This window comes from Colossoma macropomum, unplaced genomic scaffold (assembly GCF_904425465.1).
Source record: "Colossoma macropomum unplaced genomic scaffold, Colossoma_macropomum, whole genome shotgun sequence".
Lineage (NCBI taxonomy): Eukaryota > Metazoa > Chordata > Actinopteri > Characiformes > Serrasalmidae > Colossoma > Colossoma macropomum.
In genome coordinates this window covers 27,157,824-27,185,536 of record NW_023494810.1, presented here as the reverse complement: position 1 = coordinate 27,185,536, position 27,713 = coordinate 27,157,824, and the positions used below count along the sequence as shown (strand labels likewise).

The following is a 27,713-nucleotide window of genomic DNA, read 5'->3' as shown; positions in this document are numbered from 1 at the left end:
AAAGCTCAATTTTTGTTGTTTTTCAGTTTTTGAAATATTTTGAAAGTACCTGTTGCCCCTTACATCGTTTGTAAATTTCATGATCAATGAAGCAAAAGAAACAGTCCAAAATTACTGGGAAAAACATCTGGTTCCATTAACTTACATCAAAAGTAAAGTATGCTTTCTCCTTCTCCTGTAGTCATCATTTTGGAGATACAAGCTTTTGTTCCCACAGTAGGCATATTTTATGCTATATGGATCATTCTACCGATTTAACCAAGAAACATGGAGATGTTCATAATAAAGGGCTTGGTGAGTATAGATATCTTTTATATGTAATAATGCATTCTAAATTTGAGCATTTAGACAAATATTGATACAGCTTCACATTAGGTTGAATGGATTTTTTTGCCAGTGTTTGTCCAACCTAACAACATTTTCTATGAAAGAACACATTTCTAGGCAGAGCATGGATGCTCAATTTTCGCCATACCCAAATTTAGACTATGTTATTAGTTTTGTTTTTATTTTACCTGTTTGCATGAGGGCAAATTCATTGTCATTTCCAGTCCAGTTGTGACTATCAACACAGTCCAGCTGATGGGACTTTAAACTGGAAACTCACTGTTTTGAAGTAAATCTAATCTGAAACCTAAATGAACAGTTGCCATGTAAGAACACATTTGTGGGTGGAGCAAGGATATACAAATTAGCATACTAGACCAAGAGATTGACTGAAGAATGGACGATTTCATCTTATGAGGTGATTAATAGTTTTAATTAATTCTATGGGGTGCATCATTTTCAAACCCATTTTTCAGATTTGGATTAGAGAGCAGTCATAAACATAATTAACAATTTCAAGGATTTTTCAGAGAATCCTATTAGCTCTTATCTGTCCATCTAAGAATCTGAAATAGCACGTTAGAAAAGCATGAAGGAACAGATGAGGCTGTGAAGATTGTGGTTTTCTGAAGGCAGCTGATAGCCTCAGCGCTGCCGCCCTGCTGGTCATTAATGCATGGGGTTATCGTGGCCTGGAGAGCTTTCTATGATGGGAGCGTTCGGAGGGAGGGGATTTAATTGCTGCGGTCATTACACCAGTGACTTTTCTTTTATAGTCATTACTCGAGCCAGCATGAGAGTAATGGACCTAAATGCCTAATGCAGCCACTGGTGATCCATCTGAGGCCATGAGGCCTAAGGGAGGATAATAGAAAGAGAGAGAGAGAGAGAGAGAGAGAGAGAGAGAGAGAGAGAGAGAGAGGGAGAGAGAGAGACTCATACCGATTTTAGTATTATTGTGCACCAGTGTGTGTGCAAGTGTGTGAGGTTAAGGTTACACTTAGGCTTATATATATATGTACTTACATATGTGACCTATTAGTATTACATGTACATACTTAGATATATGGACCGGTCACTTCGTTAAGTACACCTCTTTGTATCTACACTCATTGTCCATTTTATCAGCTCCACTTACCATATAGAGCCACTTTGTAGTTCTACAATTACAGACTGTAGTCCATCTGTTTCTCTGCATACTTTGTTAGCCCCCTTTTTACCATGTTCTTCAATGGTCAGGACCCCTGTGGGACCACCACAGAGCAGGTATTATTTGGGTGGTGGATCATTCTCAGCACTGCAGTAACACTGATGTGGTGGTGATGTGTTAGTGTGTGTTGTGCTGGTCTGAGTGGATCAGACACAGCAGTGCTGCTGGAGTTTTTAAACACCTCAGTGTCACTGCTGGACGGAGAATAGTCCACCAACCAAAAATGTCAGTGTCCTGTGACCACTGATGAAGGACTAGAGGATGACCAACTCAGCAAAAGATGAGCTACTCTAACTGATTTTTCATCTATAATGTAGACCAACAAGGTAGGAGTGTGTAATAGAGTGGACAGTGAGTGGACACAATGTTTAGAAAAAAAACAGTATGTGTATGTGTGTGCGCTCATACGTTTTATCCTCAATGCTGTGACCACACACACTGAAGACAAACACCTGGGCCCTTTGAAAGAACATCAATATGCATACACACTCATGGAGAGTGACAGGCTTTGAAAGGAGTGACCAGATGGCAGGAGAACCCAGAGGTAGACCTGCCCATACTTGTTTACCGTCACAGACACGTATCAAAAGCTTATTCTTTGCTGTGCCCGTCTAGGACAAAAGATTATTTAAACAACACAGCTTCCTCCATTACACAGACACTGAGGTTAAAAAATAGAAAGCAAGAAAGAAAAGCTGCATTCCGGTATCTCTCTGATGGTTATTATTAGTAATGGAATTACTAATTAGTTTATTACTAATGTGGGTGGATGGGTGGGAGGGGGGGTTAATGAAGCTTACCTTCTCAGCGTCTAGAGCGCGTTCCTAGCAAGCAAATATATTTACTTCAGTGAGCACTGCTTGATTACTATTTCTGTTTTTCTCATATTATGTTACAAAACTGCTTTTTTTATTACATGTATTTATGAGTTATGAAAAATCAAGATATTTCTTCTGAATTGTACTGACATTCATGTTAAAGGGCCCAAAATAAAACAAACATAACAATCGCTGCATTGTTGTAAACAGGCTCTCTCGCATCCTGCGATACTGCAGCGGTCTCTGTTGTGAGATTTTCCGCTTTAAAGGGTAGGACAACTCTGTCCTGATGACATATCTTGAAGGTGGGAGATACTTTTGGAAAACCATGACCGATTTAGGGTGGATCTTTCAGGTGGGCTGTTTTGAAATGTGTTAGCTGGTGAATACAGACGGAAGGCAGATCGCTAACATTACTGGTAGGAAGCTAAAGAGCTTATTTTATAACTGTATTTATATCTTATTTTATAGCTGTATAACTGTAGTGACTGTTATTCATTACAATGGAGCAAATCGATTACTCAAATGACAGAATTTATTAGTCAATTGAGGATGACATTTGTATCGAATTGCAAATTCTATCAATCCAGTGAGGCTGAGGGATGCCAGGCTGCACTGTAAAGTGTAGTTTAAGGCTGGAATGACTCTTAAATGTTTCTTGATGTTCTGCATTTTCCAGTAATACCTTTAAAGTTTCTCCCGACACTGATTCTAAAAAGAATGTTGGAAAAGTTTGTGTGTTGCCTGGATGTAGATCTTTCTAGCCTTTTGGGGGCCCTAAGCAGACAAACAAAAAAAGCCAAAACATACCTTTATCTTTATCTTTTCTCATCATCTTCCCTATTTCTTCTATGTCTTCTGGCTCTAGATGCATAAGTTTTTTTTGTGTAGACATTATTAACCAGTTGCTTTTTTTCCTCTCACTCATACATCTTAGGCAACATAATGGTACAGAAATAACTCAAAAGTGGTAAGGGGGGCCCCTGGTGGCTGTGGGACCCTAAGCAGCTGCTTATGTCACTTATTAGGTACAGTCAGCACTGTTTTACAGACTTGTATGCATCATTGCTGCCTCCAAAGGACCCTGCTCTTAGGGATTTCAGTCAGTTCCAGTTTTCACCCAGGAATGCTTTTTGAATGAGATACAGTACAGGCAAGCATGTAGAACAGAGGTCATTTACTTACAGTATATCAGTCTTAAAGGCACAGTAACAAGTTTAGTTCTAAGGGATAAAAAGAGACTGGAAAATGTAAAAATAAATGATGACGTTCACATGTATTTAATAAACACATGTCAAGGTAAAAATAAAACACAAGAAAAATGTAGGATATGGGCCTTTTTAATGTGTAGACAAATGAAATGGGCAAGCTCATGCCACTCAATAAAGGGGAATTCTACCTTTTTAATAAAAAAATGCATAATTAAATGATTAAGATATAAACAAAATCATTCAGAGTGGTTTGATGTTTTTTTTTTTATTCTAGAGAAACTTACTGAGTCAGAATTGTTCACAGTGGTGCTGATAGAACCTAGACATCTAAAGAGTTTAGTTGCTTCTATTAACACTTCGTTATCAGATGTTTAGAAACTTCACTGTATGATATGAGTCATTTTTGTTCTGTGTTTCCCTTTTTCCTGTGTATTTTATCTACCATCTAAATACAACATTGAAGGCTTGTATCTGTATGGGACAAAACCTCTAAGGTTGGCACTAGAGGCCTGCACTCCTGCTTATTCCCGCTGGACTTGCGGGACCCACCACAATATCTTGCGGCACGGGACTAACTTTCAGTGCTGCCAGGAGCAGGCGGGAAACCAGCCCATTGCAAGCAGGAGGGGCTGAAGCGTGCATGAAGAAAAATCCCTCAAATTAATGAATAGCTTTAATAAAATTGAATAATAACTAAATCATATATATAAACTATATAGAAGGATAAGAGTAAAACAGTTCAAATGAATTCTAGACTTGCAAAGCCACCAAACCTGTGAACCACAAGCAAGCTCTTATAGCTTACAGAGATGGCTGAGCCTTCAGTCCAACAGCCACAGCTGCTGAGCCCAGTAAAACACCAAGAATAACCGTTCTGTGGTTTAGTTCCTGCTTTGTGTTTACTGGGAATAAATGGCATTTGGTGAAGTTACTTCACAGTGAGCTGATGACCATGACTGCTGTGTTATTTCAGCAGAGGATAGTGTTTTTGTGCATAGACTATGTTGGATATTGGATATCAGTTTGCCTTGACAGAACTGCACAGGTGAGAGCAGGCCAAGACATATCGGCAGCGGTGGGAGCAGGCCAAATGATTCGGATTTTCTGCGGGAGCGAGATGAATTCTTGCGTTTGTGGGTGGGGGCGGGACTGAAAAACAGCCAGGATTCCAAGAAAGTAGAAAAGCTGGTCTGGCCTTTTCTGGGTGGGTAGGACAAAAAGTTAGAAAAAGATGTGGCCTCACATGAGTTGCATTTGCCTTTTCCCTCCTAGTGATGGTGGTATCAGCTGGTATGTGATTGGGGTCCTAACTAGTGAGTGGAATTGGATATCACTAAATTGGGGAGAAAATTGGAAGAAAGAATATATATAAATTTTCTTTATTATATTTAGTTGAGGCAAGGCAATTTAATCCTAGAAAGATTGTAAAATGTGAGATTATTTGGAAATAATAGACATCATCTTCTATGGATCATAGAAAAAGACCATCCAGGTTGTTACCAGCATAAACTTTAAAAGCCGGGGTCTGTCATTGTCTGGTGCTTTGTTAGTGCCTAGGGTATGGGTAACTTGCACATCTATGAAGGCACCATTAATGCTAAGAGATATACGCATTATGGAGCAACATCTGCTGCCTTCTAGATGATGTTTTTTTCAGGGATGAAAACGACAAGCCACATTCTGCATGTATTATAACAGCATGGCTGCATAATCAGATTGTCTGCATTACAGACCTGTCGCTCAAATATATGAAAATACGTGGTGCATTATAAGGCCCAAAATACAACAGTGAAGGTCCCATATGGCTGTGCACAGAATGTTATTACATTAAATGGTTATGAATACACTGCCTGATGCATGAGACATCATTTTCTGATAGTTCTGAGATAAAGTTATGCCTAAAACATATGTATTTAAATCCATTCATCATAGTGAGGTAAATGCAGGGCACTGTACAGCAAAATAGTCCCCGCCAAAAACATGTTTTTTTGGGTTATGAATGTTTTATCATTATCAACATCTCATAAAAAACTAAGAAGATACATGTAGGCTGACTGTTGGTTTTAGATAGTAATTAAAATGGCTATATTTGTGTTGTAGACATCACGAGCCCTGGTTCCTATCGCTACCACTATAAGGAAGTCTGAGTTAGTATGTTTCTCTACAGTGAACCATTTCACATCAAACCACTCTGAATTACTTTGTTTTCATCTCTCATTTCATACATTCCTTTTTGACTTAATACATCCATAGAAAGGAAATATTCATTTCGTAGTGCTTTGAATTTACATGATTCAAATGTGTTGGTTGTGCATGAATAAAATATATTACATCAACACAATTGCTGTCTCTCAGTTTCCTTCTTATGGCACCATTTCTTCAGTGCATTATCCTTTTTGCCAACACAGTGATTGATCGCAGTAACTGAGGCTTTGTTTCCCAAAAGTTTGCAGCCTAATGACCACCGTTATATGGCAGACAGCGTGTTCAAAAGACAGACTCGCTCTACCATGTAACAGCGATCGTTATGCTTTAAAGGGTTTGGGAAATGCAGCCCAGAGCAGCTGGTGCCCAGTACTGAGAGTGCAACAGAACATGAGAGAGCGTGAGTCAGCGAGAGAGCGAAAAAGAAAGAAGACAAAATAGTGGGCTACGTCTGCCACAGTCTTTCAAAGTAGGAGGTTTAGGTCAAAATAACATCCTCATTTCATTTTGAATCTATCTGCTGATCACGGACTGCGGTATGTATGTATATACACTGCAAGAAAGAAAACTTTAAAGCCCATATCCTACCTTTTTTGTATTTTTCTTTTGAATTCTTTTGTACATGAGCATTATTCCAACCTCTGTTTACACCTTAGAATTTGGCTTTTTTTGTTACTGCACCTTTAAAACGTATATATGTAAATGAGCTCTGCTCTGATTGGCTGCCTTGCCTTGTGCCTCACTCAAGAAGCAGTCCAGGCTGAAACATTCCTTATAAGTTCAACATGAAAGATGTGGAGCTAACCTGCTGTAGGCTGAAAAGGCAGATTTGTTTTGTGACATCACAAAAAACAGTGAATTCAAAATGCAGTTTAATCTCCATATGGACTGAATAGTGAATGGTACATTCTGAAACTTTAACAGTGTTTACGGACTACGTTACATTACATTACTACATTACAAACTTCTTTCTCGTTATAAGTTTAATATAACAATATTATAAGATTATTCAATCTATTTGTTCACATTTTTTTGGCTTTGTTTTTTTGTTGTAATTTTATCAACTTATATTTCTGCAGTCGAGTATTATAGTAAGATGATTTCACTTGTAAAAAATGACATAAATAAATAAAAATGTCTTGAAATAGGTTGAATAAACGTATAAACTTGTAATAAATCTAATAATGAGAAAATTAAGATGTGTTGCCTACATTTAAGATTTCATTCTCCGCAATGCACCTTGAGTTCTCCTTTCAAAATGACCCCGTTAACCTGTAATAACTCTGCCAACTAAGACAGTAAGGCCCAATCCCATTTCTTATTTTTACCCCTACCCCTTGTTTTCAAGGGTCACCTTGCCCCATGGAACTGAGTTACAAGGGGTAGTGGTTGAAATCTCCCCCTATGAAATGGGACTCTCAAATAAAAAAGAGCATTACTTCATTAACAGCTACTAGCGCTGCTCTGTAGGCGACCCTGCCAGTCTGCAGTGACAGCAGAGGAGGGTAAAGTTCAGCAACATCACTGCTGGGCTTTAGTTACATTTAGGGAATCATATGCCTTCAAAGAGGGAGGCTGCGACAATTATGTATTATTCCCCACCGCTAATTCTTCAGTGATATGAAGCTGAAGTCAGCTATTCGCCAGAGTCTTGTTTGAATTTTCCTGTTCCACCTTAAATGGTGCAGCAGTTCTGATGCCTGAGGCGCCAGAATGTAATTGCTGCACCATTTAAGGTGAAACAGGAATTTTTTCTAGCTAGCTACTGACACTGTAACATACTCCTAGTGATTTTTATGCTTGTTATGAAGAAAAGGACCATAATACATTGAAATGACATTAAACTAAGATAAAACAATGATTACTGTAATTTATTAACCAAGAAAACAATCACATTTGTGGGTTTGGTTGCTTGTGCAGCCATATTGCCAGTTTTTCATTTTTTCTCATAACACTTCGTTTGGAGTGTGTCTCTGAAAAACCTCAGTTTGGAGGGCTATGTAGCCCTAACACTTCTCCCTACCCCTCTATCTCAACAAAAACCAGGACACCCTACTCCTATGTGTGGACATGCCAAACAGAGGGGTAAAGGCTAACTGGTAGGGACAAGGAGTATAATGGGATTGGGCCTAAATCGAATCCTGACACTCTGGTTGGGTCCTAAACCAATATCTTTCAAAAAATCACAAGAGGAACGCCAATCTAAGACAACTTTCCCAGTCTATCTAATCTCTTTATTACAGTTAAGTGATAGAATGCAAAATCTGCCCTGAGAGCAGTGACATTTTGTCAAGTGTGGCCCATGTTCTTAAGCTGAAAAGCTAATTTTCCCTTTAAACTGTTATGACAAATAGAGTAAGCTGCAGATCGGGGGAAAGAGCGGAGGGCAGCATGTAATCTATAATTACCCATTTCCTGACTCCATTATGAGGGCAGAGACAAGGCCAGCTCACAGCATGTTAATAATTTGTGTGTTTTGAGTGTTGGAGAGGAGAAAAGCTCTTCTGTGTCGGAGCCAGGCCCTGGGTTTTGGCAAGGGAACACGCTGAAAGATCTTTGAGGACACAAGGAAGAAAGTTGTGTGGTTATGTAGGCTTGGAGACTCCACATGGTCAGTTATGTCAGCTGTGCACTGAATTAAGGAGCTTGTTTTAAGTCTCTAGACATGGGGTCAAATCCAGGACAATGCATTATGGGTATGATTTAGAGCAAAGGTTTGCTAGGGCTAGTTTCATAAAGAAAGGACCACACATTGCCAGTGCTAACTGAGGCTGACATTTTTACATCTGCTGGAACATAAAATCCTCTGACTGGATGGAGTGCTAGCTTTGTTCATTGCAAACCATGACTATTAAGGCTAGGCCTTCAATTTAGGCCATAAATGTCAAAACACAAGGAAAGAACCCACATCAGTGATAGTTTGTCAGCGCTAAGCTAATGCCAATTCGCATGAACACTTCCTGATGAGGCTGAAGTTCCGTCTTATTCAAATTTTCCGTTCCATCTTACACAGTGCAGCAGTTACATTGTGCCGCATTTAGGCACCAGAATGTAATTATTGCAGCATTTAAGGTGGAATGCCGCTCATATTCACAGTCACTGATGTGTTTAGGACTTCCAGAAGGCTTACAGTGATGTTTTTTTCTAACAAAACTGGTCAAACTCACTGTGACTACTTGATTCCTCTGCCATTAATCTAATATATTAGGACTTCTCTTCAGCTCCTGAAGTACTAACCAATAGGAGGGCTTGCTTAGCTATAGGTTCCAAGATACCACAGAGAAAAGCAATTCCTGATTGGCCAATTTTCTGCTGGGTGTTTCAAGAATCTAATCTTTTTGTTTCTATTCTGTGCTTAATAATTAAGAGTATTACTGTAAAACTTGCAGAGTTTAAATACAAGCATGCTTAATAAAAAATTTGACTAAAAATTCATGCTTTTTTAATTCTCATAAATCATTAGGCCTGATTCTAACTAGTTTACTTAAATAACTAAGGCATTGTACAAGAAGAAGTTGTTTTACTAGATTTGCATTAAAAAGTTTAACAAAGAAGTAAATAATAAAAAAGTTTTTGCTATTGTTCTATTTTACAGTGTAGATACATTACTGACTGTGAACACTAACTGTAGCCTAACTAGCTATTAGGTTTTGTTGGCTATTAGGAAGTCAGAAACAGCATGCTAAGAATCTCTTTACCGGAAGACAAAGATACGATGTAAAATCTATGATAATGTCTATTTTAAGCTTCAAATACAGTGTATATGTCTTTTAATGTATATGTCTTCAGATGTTTGTGTTTAATCTAGAGTGGTGAAAAAGTGTTAATGCGCATCACTGTTAGCTTAATGCTAACAAACTATTGGACATCCCATAGCAGCACAAACAGAAATTAGCAGTGTTGGAAAGGCGTTTTTTAACCAAATTTTTACGATTATGGCCCAGAAGTTCTTGCTTTAATAATTATGGTTTGCCACTTAAAACTTTTGGTTTGAGATTTGTTATATAGGCATCCACTTCAGTAGCTACCTGTTTTACTGACTGGATTGAGGGCTAACTGCTAGTCTTTGTTTACTGCTAGTCACACGATGGTATAACATTGTTGTATATACCTTTAGTTGAGTATGTAAAAACTAATATAATTTATTAAATGGACATTTTTAGCAATGGCACTATTTTAAGGCATTTTTCTCATGTAAAACTAATGTATTTTTGTATGTTTAGCATGCAGTGCTAATGTATTTCACTGACTGGATGCTAACTGCTAGTCATATATCTGGACATTTTATTCCATTTACTTGAATATAGTCCTATAAAACAATTCTATTTTATGAAGTAGAGATATCAGGCTGTGACACTTTTGTACAGGCATCTACTTGAGTATATAAATCCGATCTCTTTTACAGACTGGATGGAGTGCTAACTGCTAGCATGTGCTATTGTTGGCCACATTATCGTGTCTTGGCAAAGTATTCCTTTTTATTGGTTGAAGCGTTCGTTCATTACTAAGAGCATAATCATTAGCCAAAGGGCTAAACAATGAAAGTGGCAGTTCTGTACAGATATCTACTTGAGTAAATAACACTAATCTATTTTACTGACTGGACGGAGTGTTAACTGTGTTGACTGCTAGTCACATTAGCACGTCTTGGTGAAGTATTCCATTTTGTTAGTTGAGGCATTTGGTGAAATAAGGTCTGCAAAAAAGCTAAACCTCTTAGAAAATCCAAAAGAGGAGAGCCTTACAGTGCCAATTCTCTGTGTCATGGATTGGAAAAATAAGAAAATCACTATCCATCAATCTTTTCTGTGAGAAAAAAGAAAAAACAAGATTAAGAGACACATTCTGCTGTGGTGTGTTGAACATTTGGAATGCTTGTATCGTTTTTTAGTACATATGAGTCAAACTGTGAAAAAAAAAGAAAAGAATTAATTGCTCTTTCTTTGAGTTGTCTTTTTCTACATCTTTATTTTGTATGTGTCATTATGATTCTCCAAGGTGTTGATAAACGCTTCTCTTCTCTTCTCTTCTCTTCTCTTCTCTTCTCTTCTCTTCTCTTCTCTTCTCCTCTCTTCTCCTCTCTTCTCTTCTCCTCTCTTCTCCTCTCTTCTCTTCTCTTCTCTTCTCCTCTCTTCTCCTCTCTTCTCTTCTCTTCTCTTCTCCTCTCTTCTCTTCTCTTCTCTATAGATCAGTAAGCAGCAGCTGCAGGTTGTAAAGGATCGCTTCCAGGCCTTTCTGAATGGCGAGACGCAGATTGTGGCAGACGAGGCATTCATCAATGCTGTCCAGAGCTACTACGAGGTGAGGATGTTTCAAATAAATAAGCAAACAAAGCTTATATATCTTTGTTTTTACAAAGGATGTGCAAGTTGAGTTAACACTCTATTTGAAGGCTCTGTCTGTGTATACCGAACATGCTGAGAGTAAAAGTGCTCCTCAATCCATTGAATAATACATATCGCTGTTGTCGGAACAAAACCACGTATCTCCAAAATGGTAACTTTACAGAAGAAGGAAAAAACATACTTTACTTTCAATGTAAATCAATGGAACCAGACATTTTTACCTAGTCATTTTTGCCTGTTTCATTTAGTCCATTCTTCATGAGATTTATACGCAACATAAAGGGCAACAGGCATTTTCTAATTATGTCAAAAACTGAAAAACAGCAGTGATATGTTTTATTGTTATCTTTTTCTGAGCATAAACCCCTGGCATTTGGGAATTCTTAGACATTTGATTTGGCTCACCAGTTACCCTAACCAGACCCTTCACCCTACAGAGAGAGCAACATGTGCTATACACCCAAATCAGTTCAATTTTCCATCTAAAATGGGGTCTTTGAAGTACTTTAATGTAGCGTCATGTTATAAAGTACCAAGAACCAGTTTGATTCAAACCTACCTTACTTTATTATTTACAAACTTTACAAACATTGTACTTTGGCCTCCCAAGACAACAAGTATGGACACCCCTCATCCAGGGTCTTCAGGTCTCCTTTTGTACTACTGCTAGTTTGTCTTTTTAAGCCACATTGTGGACATTATCAGAGGACAGCGGCAGTTCACAGGTAGTTCATAGTGCTCAAAATGTTCAATAAGAAGATTCAATCGCATTGGTGGTAAAGGCGTAACCAGAAAAAGCCAGGAAAAAGCCAACCTATCACATTCTTACATTGATGTAAGGGCAGATTTAGGGTACTGCTGTCTTCTCAACAGTCTGACTGTTTTTTCATTAAGTCCTTATGTGAACAATAGAAACAGCCACCATAAAAGTCGGTGTGATCAAAACCTTGTACCTTGTTGAGAGTATTTCTGTATGTGTAATAACTGAGACAGCCTGAAAATGAGATTTTTGGGGGGTTAATTGAACCTAAAATCACAAATGATATATGCATTTTTGTAAGATTTTAAATACGTTTCTTTCCCTGACTTCAAGTTTTGGGTCTACAGGTCTGTCCCCATTCTAGTAGATAGGAGCCTGGTCTTGTATGACTGGAAATAACTGGCCAAGATGACCACTGGGTCTGCCGAGATTATGAAATTTTAGCGACTTATTTGAGATTAATACTCTAAACATGATACTCAGCTCTGATTAGACATTTAACCCCCGAAAATAACTCAGAAATCCTCAGTGCTGAAAAAAACAGTAATAATATAAAATATCAGTAATAACGTAAAGTACGAAGTGGATGAAGGTGCACCTGCTCTGTCAGCTGAACTTGGGTGGCAATTCCGTCAGACGAAGGCAAATTAATGAGTGTTCGGGGCCAGACAGAAGCGGCTTTTCCAATTCAATTAGTGCCCTGACCACTCTTACTGAATTTGCACTGGATGTTCCCCTGCGCTCAACTCATCCTCACCTTCTTATCCAGAGAGCGAGAGAGATAGAGAGAGAGGGAGAGAGAGAGATTTGTAGAGATTGATTGCAAAAGAACAGAGAGACCATGACGAGGAAATGGAAGGAGAGAGACAGGTAGATAGAGGGAGAGATAATGGAGAGAGGGAACATATATTGGAGTCAAGTACTACTTAACTTTGAGCCAGAGCAAACTGAAGAAAATAATATACCTGAGTTAGAGTCAGTTAGAATTAAATTTGTGCAGTTAAAGTCAGCCTCCGTTATGATTCTGCCTAGAGGGCTGGCCTAGAGAAGCCATTTTCACTGACTGACTGACTGACTGAGTCACCTTTTTGAAATGTGCATGAATGGCTTGGAAGATGTATGGTGGTCTGCAGCCATTGGAAATCACTGACTTCTATTTTGCAACCAAAAAAAAAGCCAAATGTTGAAGAAATCTTTTTTTTTCAAAATGAATGTATTACCAGCCAGTTACTAGCCAGTTATCATCCACATTGCTATCACTTTTCTAATATCTGGAGCACGATGTTTTGCTGCATTCTATACAGAATTCAGCTGATGCGTGTGGTCAGATATGGCAGTGCATCGAGTATTTTACAATAGCTTCAAAGGTGGCTCAGCTAATCAGATCTCATGACCTCATCTGTTCGTTTTATAATAAAGGTATAAGCCACTCAAAACAATGCATTTTACTAGATTTTATTAGTCATGGTATACAACTTTTTCAATGCACGCTCGTTAGACAGACTGTAAAGAAGAACTTTTTGCGGCTTCATTGCGTAGAATTCCCTGCTAAAGCCTAAGTAGACTGATAAATCAATGTGAGGACCCAGTTATTTATCCCAAGCTTGTTTGAGGGATGATGAAACAAAACAGTCTCCTCAGCAGTGGGCATGTTCGCAAGTGATAAGCTTGTTGTACTGGGATATGACAAAATGTTTGTTTGCTCTTTTTGTGAGACAGGCAGCGGTCCTACTCAGGCAAATGTGGGAGCAACAGTGGTCTAAAGAAGACGATGAGAGCAAAAACAAAGAGAATTTTGGAACTTAATAAAAAAAATGAGCAGATATTTCATGACACATATTAACAGAAGAAATACATAAAGAAAATGAAAGCCAGTGAGGAGTTTTTCCACAACTTCGACTAATCAAGATGTATTCTACATGTATTCTAAATGTAATGGAATACTTTACTGAATATACTTTCGTCTAAGATTTTAGTCTAAGATTTTAGTCAAAGCTTTACCGTAGACGCGAGTGATAAACAGCGTCAGTGTTGTTTTTGCGTCAGTTTATGTCGCAGCACATTAACTTTTAGTTAACTTTTCCACATTTTATGTTATGCATGCAGTATATATTGAGTTGTTTGTGGAAAATATTATGATGATTTTTTTTGATACATCTCTATAGATCATAACGTGAATGTATGTAACATGTGAATAAGGTGCTGTATCCACTCTGGGAGGTACTAGATATGGATTGGGCTTGTTCTGGCACAAATTAAACCGTGCTTTAACGCAGAGACTTCCAGTCATAACATACTACTTTCATTTCCCACTCTTTTAGAATCACTATGTATCTGTTCAAAATAACATGCTCTCCTGTGATATACATATTACATATTATGAAAAATGAAGAAAGAAATAAGCTAAGCTTAGTAGAAACGATAATTTTGACCACTCTAGAAATCAGTACATATAGTAAATTAATACTAAAATAAATAATAAATACAAATAAAATTGTGTCCAAGAGTCAAACAGCCCTGCGATGGACTGGCGACCTGTCCAGGGTGTATCCTGCCTTCTGCCCAATGACAGCTGGGATAGGCTCCAGCACCCCACCGCGACCCAGAAGGATAAGCGGTTTAGATGATGGATGGATGGATGGAGTCAAACAGACCACATTGCACTTTTAAACAAACCGTCAGTTCACACCACATATACAAACATTCCTGATGGCTTTAGCCAATGTGTTGCGTGAATGATGTCAGACATGAAACAATAAACAATGTAGATTCTTGACAGCAGCCTATCAAATGTTCTAACAATGTTTAAAGATAATTTCATGCCGTATGTGAAATATTTTATATATGATTTTGAACATGGCTCAGCCATTTAGAAATCAAAACATATGGAATCCACAAGGCGCAATGCTGGGAGTGCTAAAAAGGAGGAGAATCAAGTTGAGGGAGTGAAAGCGTAGAAAAAAGTGAATATAGAACATGGTTCTGAATGTAGAACACCCATTCATCTTTGTCCATGCTTGGACAGAGGTTACAGCTGCCACTTGCCTGCTGTGTGAGCTGCTGCTGATTTGGAGCAAAGTGTTTTAGTGAGTATCACAACAAGCCTTCAACAAGTTTCAGCTGATCTAAAGCCAGCGCCCCGGTGGGCAAGTCATTAACCTGCTGCGGCCAGGCTGAGAAATGGCCTTGCTTAGCGCTGGACATGGAAAAACAGCCTCAGATTGAGTGGAGACATGAAATAGCATTAAGTCGGGCATTATTTCATCGTGTGTAACCATTTACTTGTACATGTAGTACATCATAAGTAATCATAAATATGCATATGCATATGCAAGTGCCATGTCCCATACATTCTACATGTCAGGAGCAATAAATTAATTAATGTAGTAATTAAGGTACCAATATCACCAGTTAAAATCTGTTATTCATGATGTTCATACAAGTTTTCATGATAGTCAGTAGCTAAATTGTGGAAAAACTGAATGGTGAGCCATCACTTCATAGAACAAGAGTGTGTTAAGATATTTTTTGACCATTACTAAAGCCTTACGTCTTCATGGGTGGTAAAATATTGGCGTCTTCAAAGTGGTAAAATATTTAATCTTTATCATTGTTGTGTTCATGCTAAAATAATCGATGAAAGTCATTTCCTAAGCAATCTTTTTTTTTATTTTGAATCTGAAGTGTCTTTATCTAATATTTTAGTGGGCATCAAATCCCAAACTTTTCAAAGATAATAAAGATTTGCTTATCACTAATAAGAAATTGTTTAAAATTAAAAATCTGCTTAGTAAACACACAGCAAAGTTGCAAATACGGAAGCTAGAACACATTTTGATACAACAAAAATAAGCAGAGCCTTTAATAATGTGCCTTATGTTCAGTGACACACTAAACATGGACGTCTAGCTCCACCCTCCTCAGTCTGTAGTCAGAAGACTCTTGACACTACAGCCCCAGGCTAACCCACTAACTGTGAGCTAGCTCGCTAGCAGCAAGCTGAACTCGCTAGCTGTGACCTAACCCACAAAATGCGAGCTAATAGACTACCTGTGACCTGAAGCTGTAGTATCTATCTATCTATCTATCTATCTATCTATCTATCTATCTATCTATCTATCTATCTATCTATCTATCTGCCTACCTACTTTGTCTCCCTCTTTCTAACAATCTTGTGTTAAAGAATGACACAAACTGTATCGTCTCTTTCCATCATTGCACACTCTGGGATAGAAAGGGCTTTCAGAGATACTGCTTCCTTCCTATTTTGAAAAAACAACACAATATCAACAGTGACAACTGAGACACAGTGGATAAAAGAGACCAGATACAACTTGTTCACAGCTTGGAGCTTTGTTCAGTCACTCTAATCCATTTTAGCCATATTAGCCTAATTAATACAGATTAATTTATACTAACTTATTATGTTTGACATTAAGCCTTTACAGGAAACCTGAAAAACTTTCTTCACATTATCTAATTTATATCATATACAGCTGTACTACAGTGATTTTGATTAAAACTCATCCGTTACTCATTTAAAACCAAAAGATAAGGCCTAACTTCAAATATTAGCCTAAATGAAATATAGAGAGTGAACATGAATTTCATTTAATGTGATTGCAGTGATTGTGTCTGTGAGCAATAGTCTTGGTAAGTGAGCTCATAAGCTATTGTTAACATTTAAAAGCATATATCATGTTGTATTATAAGTTGCTAGCGAGGTGGATACATTTGTCTCAGAACAGTGCAGTTAGCCTAGTGAGATAACCAGCTAGCTAATTAACTAGGTGGTGCTGTTAGCTGGCAAGTTAGCTACGAAGCTAGCTTGTGTTATGAAAGCTAGTGCAGTAGCCAGATAGAGTGGTTGGTATAGTGTAATAGGTAACACTTGTGCTTTCTATAGGCATCTTAAATTCTGTAGACTGGGATTCAATCCCAGCACCCTATACTATACCAATAAGAGACCTTGGGCAAGACTCCTAACAATGCCTGAAATTTTAAGTTAGCTTGGACACTGTTGGCTCTCTGTGTGTGTTGAGCTGCTAGTGAGCAATGAGGTGTGAAAGGGAGGGATGAGAACCTCCCTCTCTTCACAAAGACAGTCGTGCTAGGATAAAAAAGACAGCACATCTGCAGCTTTCTTCATATCTAAAAGTCATGTAAAATGTTTTTTTGAGAACCCATTTTTTGGCTTCATTTGGCAGCTTCATTTTTAAGGGTGAATGAACCGTGCCTTTTTCAACAAGGCTACATTCGCTTTAGGGTCCAAATATTCAGAAATTTACTAAACAATATTGATAATTCCATCACAAATACAATCTAAACTGATATTTGTACGTCTTTGCTCCGAACTGAAGGTACTAGTTAACCTCCATAGGACTAAAACATTGACACAAACTGCCGTTGTTGTTCTCAGGTGTTCCTGAAGAGCGATCGCGTGTCTCGAATGGTCCAGAGTGGGGGCTGCTCAGCCAACGACTCTCGTGAGGTCTTCAAGAAACACATTGAGAAGCGTGTCCGCAGTCTGCCCGAGATCGACGGCCTGAGCAAGGAGACCGTGCTCAGCTCCTGGATGGCCAAGTTCGACACCATCTACCGAGGCGAGGAGGACCCGCGCAAGCACCAGCAGAGGATGACGGCCAGCGCCGCCTCTGAACTCATCCTCAGCAAGGACCAACTTTACGAAATGTTCCAGCAGATTCTTGGCATCAAGAAGTTTGAACATCAGCTGCTCTACAATGCTTGCCAGGTACGCCTCTCTGAGATGTACGCTGCTGCTTTTAGGCTGGACTAGCTAGACGCAGGTTAAGGCCATGTTCACACTTAATGATTCAGCAAAAAATTTAATTTACATATTTTTCTTGTTGCACCAAGTGTACTTAATCAGCAAAGACATGTTTGGTGTCTGACATTTACTTCTTTAGCTTTAGACTGGAGATATGAGGCTAGTGAGGCTCAGAAATAAAAACTTATAACTCACTATATAGTGCAAAGTGCATGCCTAACTCAACATGCACTTGCCTCAAACCACATCATGTTATTAAATAATCTCAAATAGACTTGCTTATGTTGTTTCTCTCATCGTATAAATGGACAAACATACATCACATATCTAAAAACAGTAGTAACAGCTATCTTGAAGCCTAATTTTTGTTTGTACTCTAAGCCTAGATACTAAAGGTGAACCTTTTTAAAATTTCTGCCTAATGCAATCATTAAGATGTAAGCAAAGTCATTCAGAGGGGTTTGATCTGAAATGGCTCATTGTAGAGAAACTTAAACTCTGATTTCTTTACAGTGGTGTGGGCACCTGGGATCACAATGTCTACAGCACAAATAACTTTTTTATTTACTATCCAAAACGGCTAGCACAGTTGTTCAACAGTTGATTCATGAGTCTAAGTCTAGCTTTGAGTCTTTAATAGAGATTTTTAGTTTAGTCTTGTTATTAGCTAAGGGCATTGCATTGTACAAAAGTAAACCGTACTAAAAACCTTTCGGGTTCAACACAGCTTGTCTTTCATCATAGAAAAATCTTCAGTCTGAAGGACAGAACTGTAACACTACACACAGTTAATGCAGTGTTTAAAGGAAGGAGGTAAATGATTGGTTAGTTTGTAGTTCACATGGCACATATGCTAGCTGGGTAGCCCAATAGCTAATGCAGATAATCTATAGCTAATCTATAGCTACTAACTAATCTAATTTCTCCCTAATTTAGACGTATCCAATTCCATCCACTAGTTTGTACTCCCCGAATCATACGATACCACCAGCACTAGGCTTCCTCTGAGACCTGTGAAGCGCCACTGCATCTTTTTGAACAGCCACTAATGCAACGTCATCAAACAGCTGAACGCGCTTGGAGGAGAACGTTTGCTGCAAGTTCTGTTACGTCAGCTAACAGATGCCTGCGCTGGCTAGCATCATGTTAAATGATGGGGGAGAGGGAGGGCCATCCTACCCACCCAGAGAGCGAGGCCAATTGTGCTCTCTTAGACTTTTGGCCATGGATGGCTGTAGCATCACCAGGATCTCCTGATGACAGGTCCAATGCTTGCATTAGATAGATTAGCTTGTAACTTCAGCTAGAATATGTAATATTTATAATGGTAAGATAATGATAAATCAAAAAAATGTTTTCTTTGGGGACTATTTTGCCTTACAATGCCCTCCATGTATTTAAAATAAATCCATTTTAGGCCAAAGCCTTGTGAGGCAACATATTTATAACATATTTATAGCTTTCTGTGAGGTATCTTTTAAAGGCATTAAACGCTTTGGACGTCTGGTTCCTATCACCACCGCTGTGAACAATTCTGACTCAAAAAGTTTTTTTTAGAAGAGAGAAAAGAAGATAATTTCACATCGAGCCACTCTGAATGACTTTTTAACAATTACAATTATGCAAAAACAAAAACAAAAGCAAAAAAAATCCATGGAATTCACCTTTTATCTTAGATTAATTACACTTTGAACCACTTTCCCAAACCCAGATTAAGCTTAAGCCTAGACTACACGTGATTTTGATGGTGAAACCATCAAACCATTAACGCTGCAGTTCCAAGGCCAGGCTTAATCCATGTTCAAGAACCCATTGTCCCCATAGACATACATCTAGTATTACATTTTTAAGTTACTGCAACTGTGACCTTTAAAACCATGACTCATCTTTAACTGCCTGTTACGTGATGTGCCATTCTTTTAACACATACAAATCAGACTTCATTCCAAAAATGAAGAGTGAAACAGGAGGTCTCTGAGTTTTAGTCATGCAGTTCCAAGTAAGGCTCAACAAGTGACATGCCTGTCTAGTGCCATAGATGAACAATGCACTTCTTACAAATGTACACCAGCCTGCTGTAACGATGTACGACCGTGTCTTTCACTTCTTTTTTTCCCTGGAGGTCTTTCACAATAAGTTTCCATATTTTATAACACTCTTCACACTTCAGAACTGTAGTGTCACTATGTGCTGCAGAACAAACATGTAATGCTTGCAGCGGTGTATAAATAATCTAAGCATCTGCTCGCGTACGTGGAGTATGTGACGTACGTTACTTCTCTGGAATCTATAGCTTTCATAAAAAGAGTTTCGTAAGAGATTTCAGGCTGCTTGCATAAGAAATTCAGCAATTTGTTGTATATATACATATTATTGAAAACAGTGATATGATAAGTACATTTGTTGCAGACACGTGTATACAATTATTTCTGGATAAATATGTTGTTGAAACTCAGATTTCTTTACAGTGTTGGTGATACGAATCAAGGGTCATGTCTATAATGAAATAGCCATTTTATTTAATATCCAAAATGACTAGTGATCCTACACGTCTTCCGAGTTTTTATATTTAATGTCAATGATGGTAAAATATCACTAAATGTGAAAAAAAATATGTTTTCTTTGGGGACTATTTGGCCTTACAGTGCCCTAAATGTACCTCTCTACCATGAATGGGCATGAATGGGGAAATTGCTTCTAACAGACAATTACAGTGTATCATCATTGATATACTGTTTATCGTTTAACGTCTTTTTAAAATATTGAAAAAAAGCACCTAAAAGTACCTTTTTCTGTCTAATATTTAAATCTACATCTTAAAAGTTACACTATTATGGAATAAAGTAACAAATTTGATTATCATGACAAGTAATTCCAAACTTTATAATGATACGTTATTGGAAATGCCAAATGTTCTTAGAACAGACTGTGCAGTGACAACTGCAACAAAACTGAATCATGTCCAGGCACCTGCATGCTGGGGGTGTTCAATACATGCGGCAGGATAGATGACACGAGTGGGTAGTGAGTGGGGTTCTGAATAATACAGGGAAATTACAGAGGAGAGAAAAAGAGAGATTGAATAAAGAGACAGCGAAACAGAGAAAGAGGCTGGGGTCGGGATCAAACCTGGTTGGTGATTCTACAAATTGATCAGAGTTAATTATCAGCTCTTTAGTTTGTCTTTTGTTTTTACTGATGTTCCCATTTGGAATATGATGGGTCGAATATCGAAGAAGAAGAGTCTGGTCCGATTCTGTAACAAAGCTAGACTAGAATAGCAGAATTGCAACATAATGTCACACAAAGTGAAGTAAAGTAGGTCATGTGATAGCAACAGTAGCTTAGTGTTAAGATAAGAACAACAAGCAGTTAGCTGAGTATCGCACTAGAATTACTTTATTTTAAATAGTGCAGATTTGTAATGTAAGTGATATTCCTGTTTTTAAAAAAAGTAAAAACACTTTTTTTTGCCTCCTTGCTAGTTTTGGATCTGGACGGATATCATTTGATACTAGAGATGGCGTGATATCACATTTTCTGATCTGATACTGATATTGAAACCTTTAAATAACCTATTTATAATGAAGCACTTCAGAGGATTATGTCATGTAATAATGAACATATCAAATTATTGTACTGTTTGATGCAGAAACATTCAACATGTAAGTGGCTTTTGCTCACCAAATTACCACTGAAATGATAATGCTAATTTCCACAACTTTCACATATATGTGTTTTCTTGTGTTGTGTTAGCATCAAATTAACGGTTCCACGTATTCATTTTCCCACACTAGGTTCAGTCCTATTTAAGTCTTGAGTATACTTCGTGACTTTCAAAGTCTTAACAGATTATAAAAAGACTGGGCATCTCATAGATTTTTTTGGGGCGACTAAAATATTGGCGATCACACACTAAACGATTAGGGCTCACACATTACTCAACTTTTAAACTGCTGTTGAACCAAACGGAACTCACTGAACACACGAGAACTCATGCAAACTCACGGACTCACGCTTTCTCACATTACTAAGAGACACAAATAAATAAACAAAGGTGGAGCTGCTTGCTGCTGTGGTTTTCTCTGCCATTTGTGCTGACACAGTAAAGAAGCAGCAAGTAAACATGTTTAAGTGAGGCTTTTGGATTTAAAAATGTGACCAGTGTGGTATTTTTAGAGTTTGCTGGTGCCTTAAACTCAGCTAATTAAAAAGCTTCACTGTTTAATTGCTATATTTTCTTCTTTTGCAGTCTAAGTTTTCATCGGCTGTTGCAGGAGTCTGTTAAAATTGAGTCGCTGACCAGTTTACACTATTAGATTATGCCCAGAATCGGGTCAAAATAATCAAACATGTTTGATAAACTCTGACTGGTCTGAAACACAATTGGGAAGCCAAAAATCTGAGTCTGCACCCCTCACACACGACTCGATTCTGTCTCCAACTGTCGACTCCGACTGACCGAAATTCTAGACTAGAGCCAAATAGCACAGACACAGCCAGACTGAGAACCGGGGCTCAAGTCGTGTTATGCAACGCCAGCTTTAAGGCGGATCTAACCAAAACATGGACATTTGAAGACTTTCAAGTAACATGTAACACATGTATGTTATGGGAGGCAAATCCAGCCAAAAAAGAAATTAAAATGAAAACAATAAAATGTAAATGCAAACCTCTTTTTGCCATTTCTTTCTCTAAAAATCTGCACAAATATCCTGCCAAAATTGAAAATGAAATGAAATACCTTCATTTGCAATTTCATTTTTCACATGAGCACGAGCCATTTGTGACAAAAAAAAAAAATAGATTTAAAACTGCTATTTGTCATTTCATTTTAGTCGTTATTCTGGTTTTTCATGGCCAAATCTAAAATGAAAAAGCTAATAGAGAAAAGAAAATCCAAGCTTCACTTTGGCTTTGGCTTTTCTCCATGAAATGCAGAATACTAGTCAAAACTGAAACCAAAATGTAATATTCACGTTCTTATTTCTTTTTCACAGCAATCGGCTGCATATCTGACAAAATGAAAATGAAAATGCAAAACTGATAAATCAACAGCAAAGTGACAGTTTGTCATTCAGCTTTCGGCGCGGATGCACTTTAGGTGTCAGAATGAAAAGGCAAATGCAAACGAACATCAGCGCCACCTGCTGGACATTTACTTTACATTTTCCACTTTTCGATTTCGTTTTCAAACTGACCAACATGCAAATATATGTTAATTAGCACTAGGCGGGGCTACGGGGTACATTTTAGGACATCCTTAGACCTCCGAGTCAGAACGGCATCATTCCTCAAGCTAAACGACTTTGAGTCTCGAGAAAAACCATCGTCATGACTCAGATCTGGTGAAACTGAACGTCAGCACAAACACCATCAGAAAAAACTGGAAATGTTATACTGGCATTTATATCGAGATACATAATAGTTTTCTAAGATATATGAACCACTATATGCTTGACCAGTTTTGCGTTTGGTCTGATACCTTTTCTCTGAGGCCGTTTGGTCTGACGGTGTTTGTGCTGACGTTCAGTTTCACCAGATCTGAGTTTTGCAGAATTTTTGAAAAATGGGTCAAATTTCTCTTAAGCAGAGGAGCAGTTTAGACTGTTAGCTGTCTTTTAGTCTGTTTAGTGTACTGTCTTCTAGCCTGGCTTGTCAGCCCCTTAATATGAGCAGTTCTTCATCTGTCAATACACTTTATGCAAACAATACAGCAGTCCATTCACAGCACAGTGCTTTTCAGTGACTCTGGTAAAGCAAAAAAGGCTGACATGTATGACACTCAAACATTGATTCTTCCACATTTAGGCCATGATCTCTGCCACAGCACCATAGAATAAGGCCCGTTGGCATGGTAGCCAGAGCACCCACTTAACAGCAGGACTATTAGAGTCCCAATAGCTCTGAGTACCCTACTATTAAACCGTACTTACTTAAGCATTAACAAAGCCCCCCACACCTATTTGCACTCCAATGACAGGCCAGGTTTTTTCATTGTACAATGGATATGACTAACCTTCTGTGGACTTTTTTGAACTGGGCAGAACATTAATATTTTCCAACCCACATATGTCTACTGAAGAGAGGTCTGGAAGGCTTTCTAAAGAGAGCATGGGAGACTTCCCCTGATCAGCATGCGCCCTTCTGCATTCCCATTGGCCGCTGATGAGCATGTGCCGTATATGATTGTTTCTCAATTAGCCTGTGAACGAAGCCCCACTCCTCTATTTGGATGGTAATAACCCAGTCGCCGTGGCAACAGAAGATAGGCCGGCTGAGCGTCAGATCAACACCTGCAGAACCACCACAGGCCAGCAGCTTTAGCAGCCCCCAACACACAGACACACACACACACTACACACAGATGCTCATATGCATATACTGTGCAAAAGTCAGAGACCACACTTTGTTTAATTAATTTCCACTGAAAACAGCCAGCTCATTCTCCAGGGGATATTTCTGAGGAGATTACAAATAAGAAAATCCACTTGCATTTTGAAGGAGAAAGTCAAAGGCTCCTAAGAACCATGCAAGACCTGGTAGACCACCAAAACAGTCATCATCAAATAAACAGTACTTAAAGCTTTCGTCTTTGAACGAGAGGAGAAGATCAAGCTCCACTCTTGCTTTAGATCTTAAAAAATCCACAGTCCATGGTTTCCACTGTGAGAAGACAACTCAATGCTGTGCGTCTGGAAGAATGTGTAGCTGTCAAGAAGCTCTTACTGACAAACGAAATAAATTGAACAGAAGAAAATTTGCAAATCATCAAAGAAGCTGCTGATGTTCTCATGGACTGGCAACTTGTCCAGGGTGTTTCCTGCCTTCTGTTTGATGAACGCTGGAATAGGCTTCAGCACCCTCCGTGACCCAGAAGGATAAGCAGCTTAGAAAATGAATGGATGGACGGATGGATGGATGGATGGAAGCAAGCCTCTCAAAAAGAATAGAAGCTGTAATAAAGGCAAAGAGCATTGGATACACTAAGTACTGAAAAAAAGATATTTTATTCACTGGTTGAGGCTTCTGTGTTATTTTCTTTGTTTTTTTTTTCTTTTTTCCTGGTACAGAAAAAAAATGAATAACTGAAAAATAAGTAAATGAAGGGTGGTCTCTAACTTTTACACAGTCCTTTACTTTCAAAAAGCAACTAATTTTGCATCAACTTCATCTGTGTTATGCTTGGGTAAGCCTACAGAAGACACAGTATATAAACAATAGATTTGAAACAATGCAAATGTTCCCTCAAAGGCACTACAGTGGTTTTAAGGTCCACTCATGTACCTAAAATAAGTTCTTCTCAGGTGAAAAGTAAGTATTGGTACCTATTCATAACCTCAAGTTTTAAAACAGAACAATAAAATAAAAAGACGTGAGACGGGGTGTGTGGAGTCAATACAACGTAGAAAACATAACTTCAATGGATTATGGAACATTTATGTTCCCTGACTAAAGGCACTAAGATGTACCTTTGAGGGTTCCACCCCAGTCACAAGAGGGGTACTGCCCCGGAGTGTAGGCTAGTAAAGAGTTTTAACTCTAATATTTATTAAATGCAAATGTTTGAACATCTACATGTTTTGTTTATTTTCTAAGCAAAAATAACTGCTCTCTACAGGGAACTTCAATATGACATTATTCTGCACATTTTAGTGCACAGCTTCAGTTTATTTGAGTTATACTGGACAAAAAACACAATGTTAAATGTGCCATACTTTTTTGCGCAGGCCACATTTTATGCTTTATTTTTTCCCCAAAATATTCTACAAATTTAACATTTTAACATAATAAAATATGCAGTAGTTTGTTCTCTTTAGAGGATCTGTACTTATTTTCACTCAGGAAAGCAACAAAACATTTGATTGGGGTGCCAAAACTTCTGCACACGACTTGAAAAAAAATTTAGGAAAAAAAAAAGAAATAAAAGCTGAGACACTTATTGAACTACAAAAAATGCAGAATTAGGAACATGATAAAAGCCATGGGATGCTTGCTGGACACCCCCCCTCCCCACCCATGCCCTCTTATAGGCTGCTTGTTTTCTCGTTTTTTGCAGCAATCAACCCTTTACCCCTCTCTGAAAAGCCCTCTCACTACAAGTGCATGTGTGTGTGTGTGATCCAATGTGTGCGCGTGCTAAACAGCTTTCAGTGTGTGTTTGCTGTCTCCCGGGTGGAGGGAGTTTAATCTAATATATTGACTGTTTCCTGAGGGTACATAGGGACATAGGCTGTGGACGGCCGGTGACTGACAGGTAATTAAAACAGAGACAGAAAGTGCTAGAACACACTTCAGCCCCCCGATGCTGACAAACATTGAAGCTGTGATTCATTTCCTGCCCTGTGGCTCTGATAAAAAAAACACACTTTTAACTAGTAACTATCGCTCTGCTGCTTAAGAGATCACATCACTCAAATGGAATGCTTTACCCTGGAACCGTGACACTGGGCCGGGCCGGCGTGACTGTTTCTCTGTGGATTTCTTATTTATAAGACAGTGAGTGATATTTCTTTTCTTATTTCATGGCATGATTCGGGATCAAAAGGCCTTTTCTCTTACCTTCTGCAGAGAGAGAGAGAGAGTTAGTTACATCGCTCTGATCATGCAGACACAGTCAGAACATCAGTACAGCAGAGCTTAGTATCAAGAGACTGAGCACAGTAGGAGGGCTGTGTGTCTGTTTTTATACACTGTCAGGACTCCTATGTGTGATATATGGTATTGTGCGAAAGTCAGAGACCACTTTTTCATTCACTCAATTTCCAACAGCTATTAAGTAAAAGTTTTTGAGCATCAGAAAAAAAGAAAACATATATTTAAACTTCCACAGCCCCCACAGGTAAATACAAAGATAATATCAAAATAAAGTTCAGTCTTGGAAGTTGGTTGCACTTTCTGCTTCTCACAATCCAAGTGATACAAAACACATTCAGTGATGTTGGGTGTTTGGACTGGACTGGTCCGTTGTTCTAAACACCAGCAGCTTCTTTCATTGACTTGATATACTTTTTTTTTCTTTCCTTTTCTCACACTTTGCAAAAATAATGATGTTTTTTTGACAGCTACACATCCTTTCAGACCCATAGTGTTGAGTTGTCTTCTCACAGTGGAGGGATGGACAGAAACACCTGTGGATTTTTTCAGATTTGAAGCTGTTTGATTTTCTCCTCTCTCTCTCTCTTAAAGATGAAAAATCGCACTGTTTAGCTGATGGTGACAGTTTTGGGGGTCTGTCAGTTTTTGCACAGTTGATGGAGTCCCATTTTCTCTATATTTTGTTACTTCTCTTCCTGCAGGCCCCCTAGTGGCTGTTCCACTGATGGAATGGAAATTGATGGCTCTGATATGTGTAGTTAATATAATCACATGAAATATTTTCCTTGTAACTCTTTTATCAGGATAACTAGGGCACTGTCTGTGTGTGAAATGCTATTACTCTTTGTTGAGCTGCTAGTAAGCAATGGGGGGGGGGATGCTGCTGTGAAAACAATTCACACCTCTCCACATGAAGATAAAAGTTAAGATAAAATGGACAACGGCAGCCTTTTTGTATTTAAAATCTGTCTTTAAAATCTGCCATCTGTCTTAAAGGCTACTTTAGCTGACTTTAATCAAAATTGGCAAATGTAACCTTTATATCGAATGACGATTATTAGAACAAGCATTTATAAACAGTTATGTAGGGTTGTGTCAGTTGTCAGGACAACCTGATGTAGGTGTCATGTTGCCTTATGAACAGCAGTAAAATGTTACCAAGTTTTAATAACTGAAATAGGTAAGCAAAGGCTTTGATAACACTAACCATATTTATATATGCAGGTATAAAAATGCACATCAAGTGCTTTTTAATAAGATTTTTAAAAATGGTCATTTTTGTTGACCCATTCTCTCTGTAGAGAATTTGGTAACTTGTTTTCACGTAGTAATTCAATAAAACGTGGAATTTGTCCATGGGTGTCACAACTTCTGCATACGACCTTATGGGTAAAAAATGTCCCATATGCATTATACATATGTATATAAGTTTCTATATGTAATAAGACTTT

At 38.3% G+C, this 27,713-nt stretch overlaps 1 protein-coding gene across 4 annotated transcripts in view; it reads left to right on the top strand.

Annotated features, from left to right (window-relative positions):
* The window catches only part of cadpsa (Ca2+-dependent activator protein for secretion a), a 192,120-nt gene that overhangs the window by 27,721 nt on the left and 136,686 nt on the right, over positions 1-27,713 (top strand). For all 4 annotated transcript variants that reach the window (XM_036559375.1, XM_036559372.1, XM_036559374.1 and 1 more), the window contains exons 2-3: positions 10,959-11,072; positions 17,296-17,628. In XM_036559375.1, coding sequence (XP_036415268.1) covers positions 10,959-11,072; positions 17,296-17,628 — 447 coding nt within the window. The remainder of the gene's footprint in view (positions 1-10,958; positions 11,073-17,295; positions 17,629-27,713) is intronic.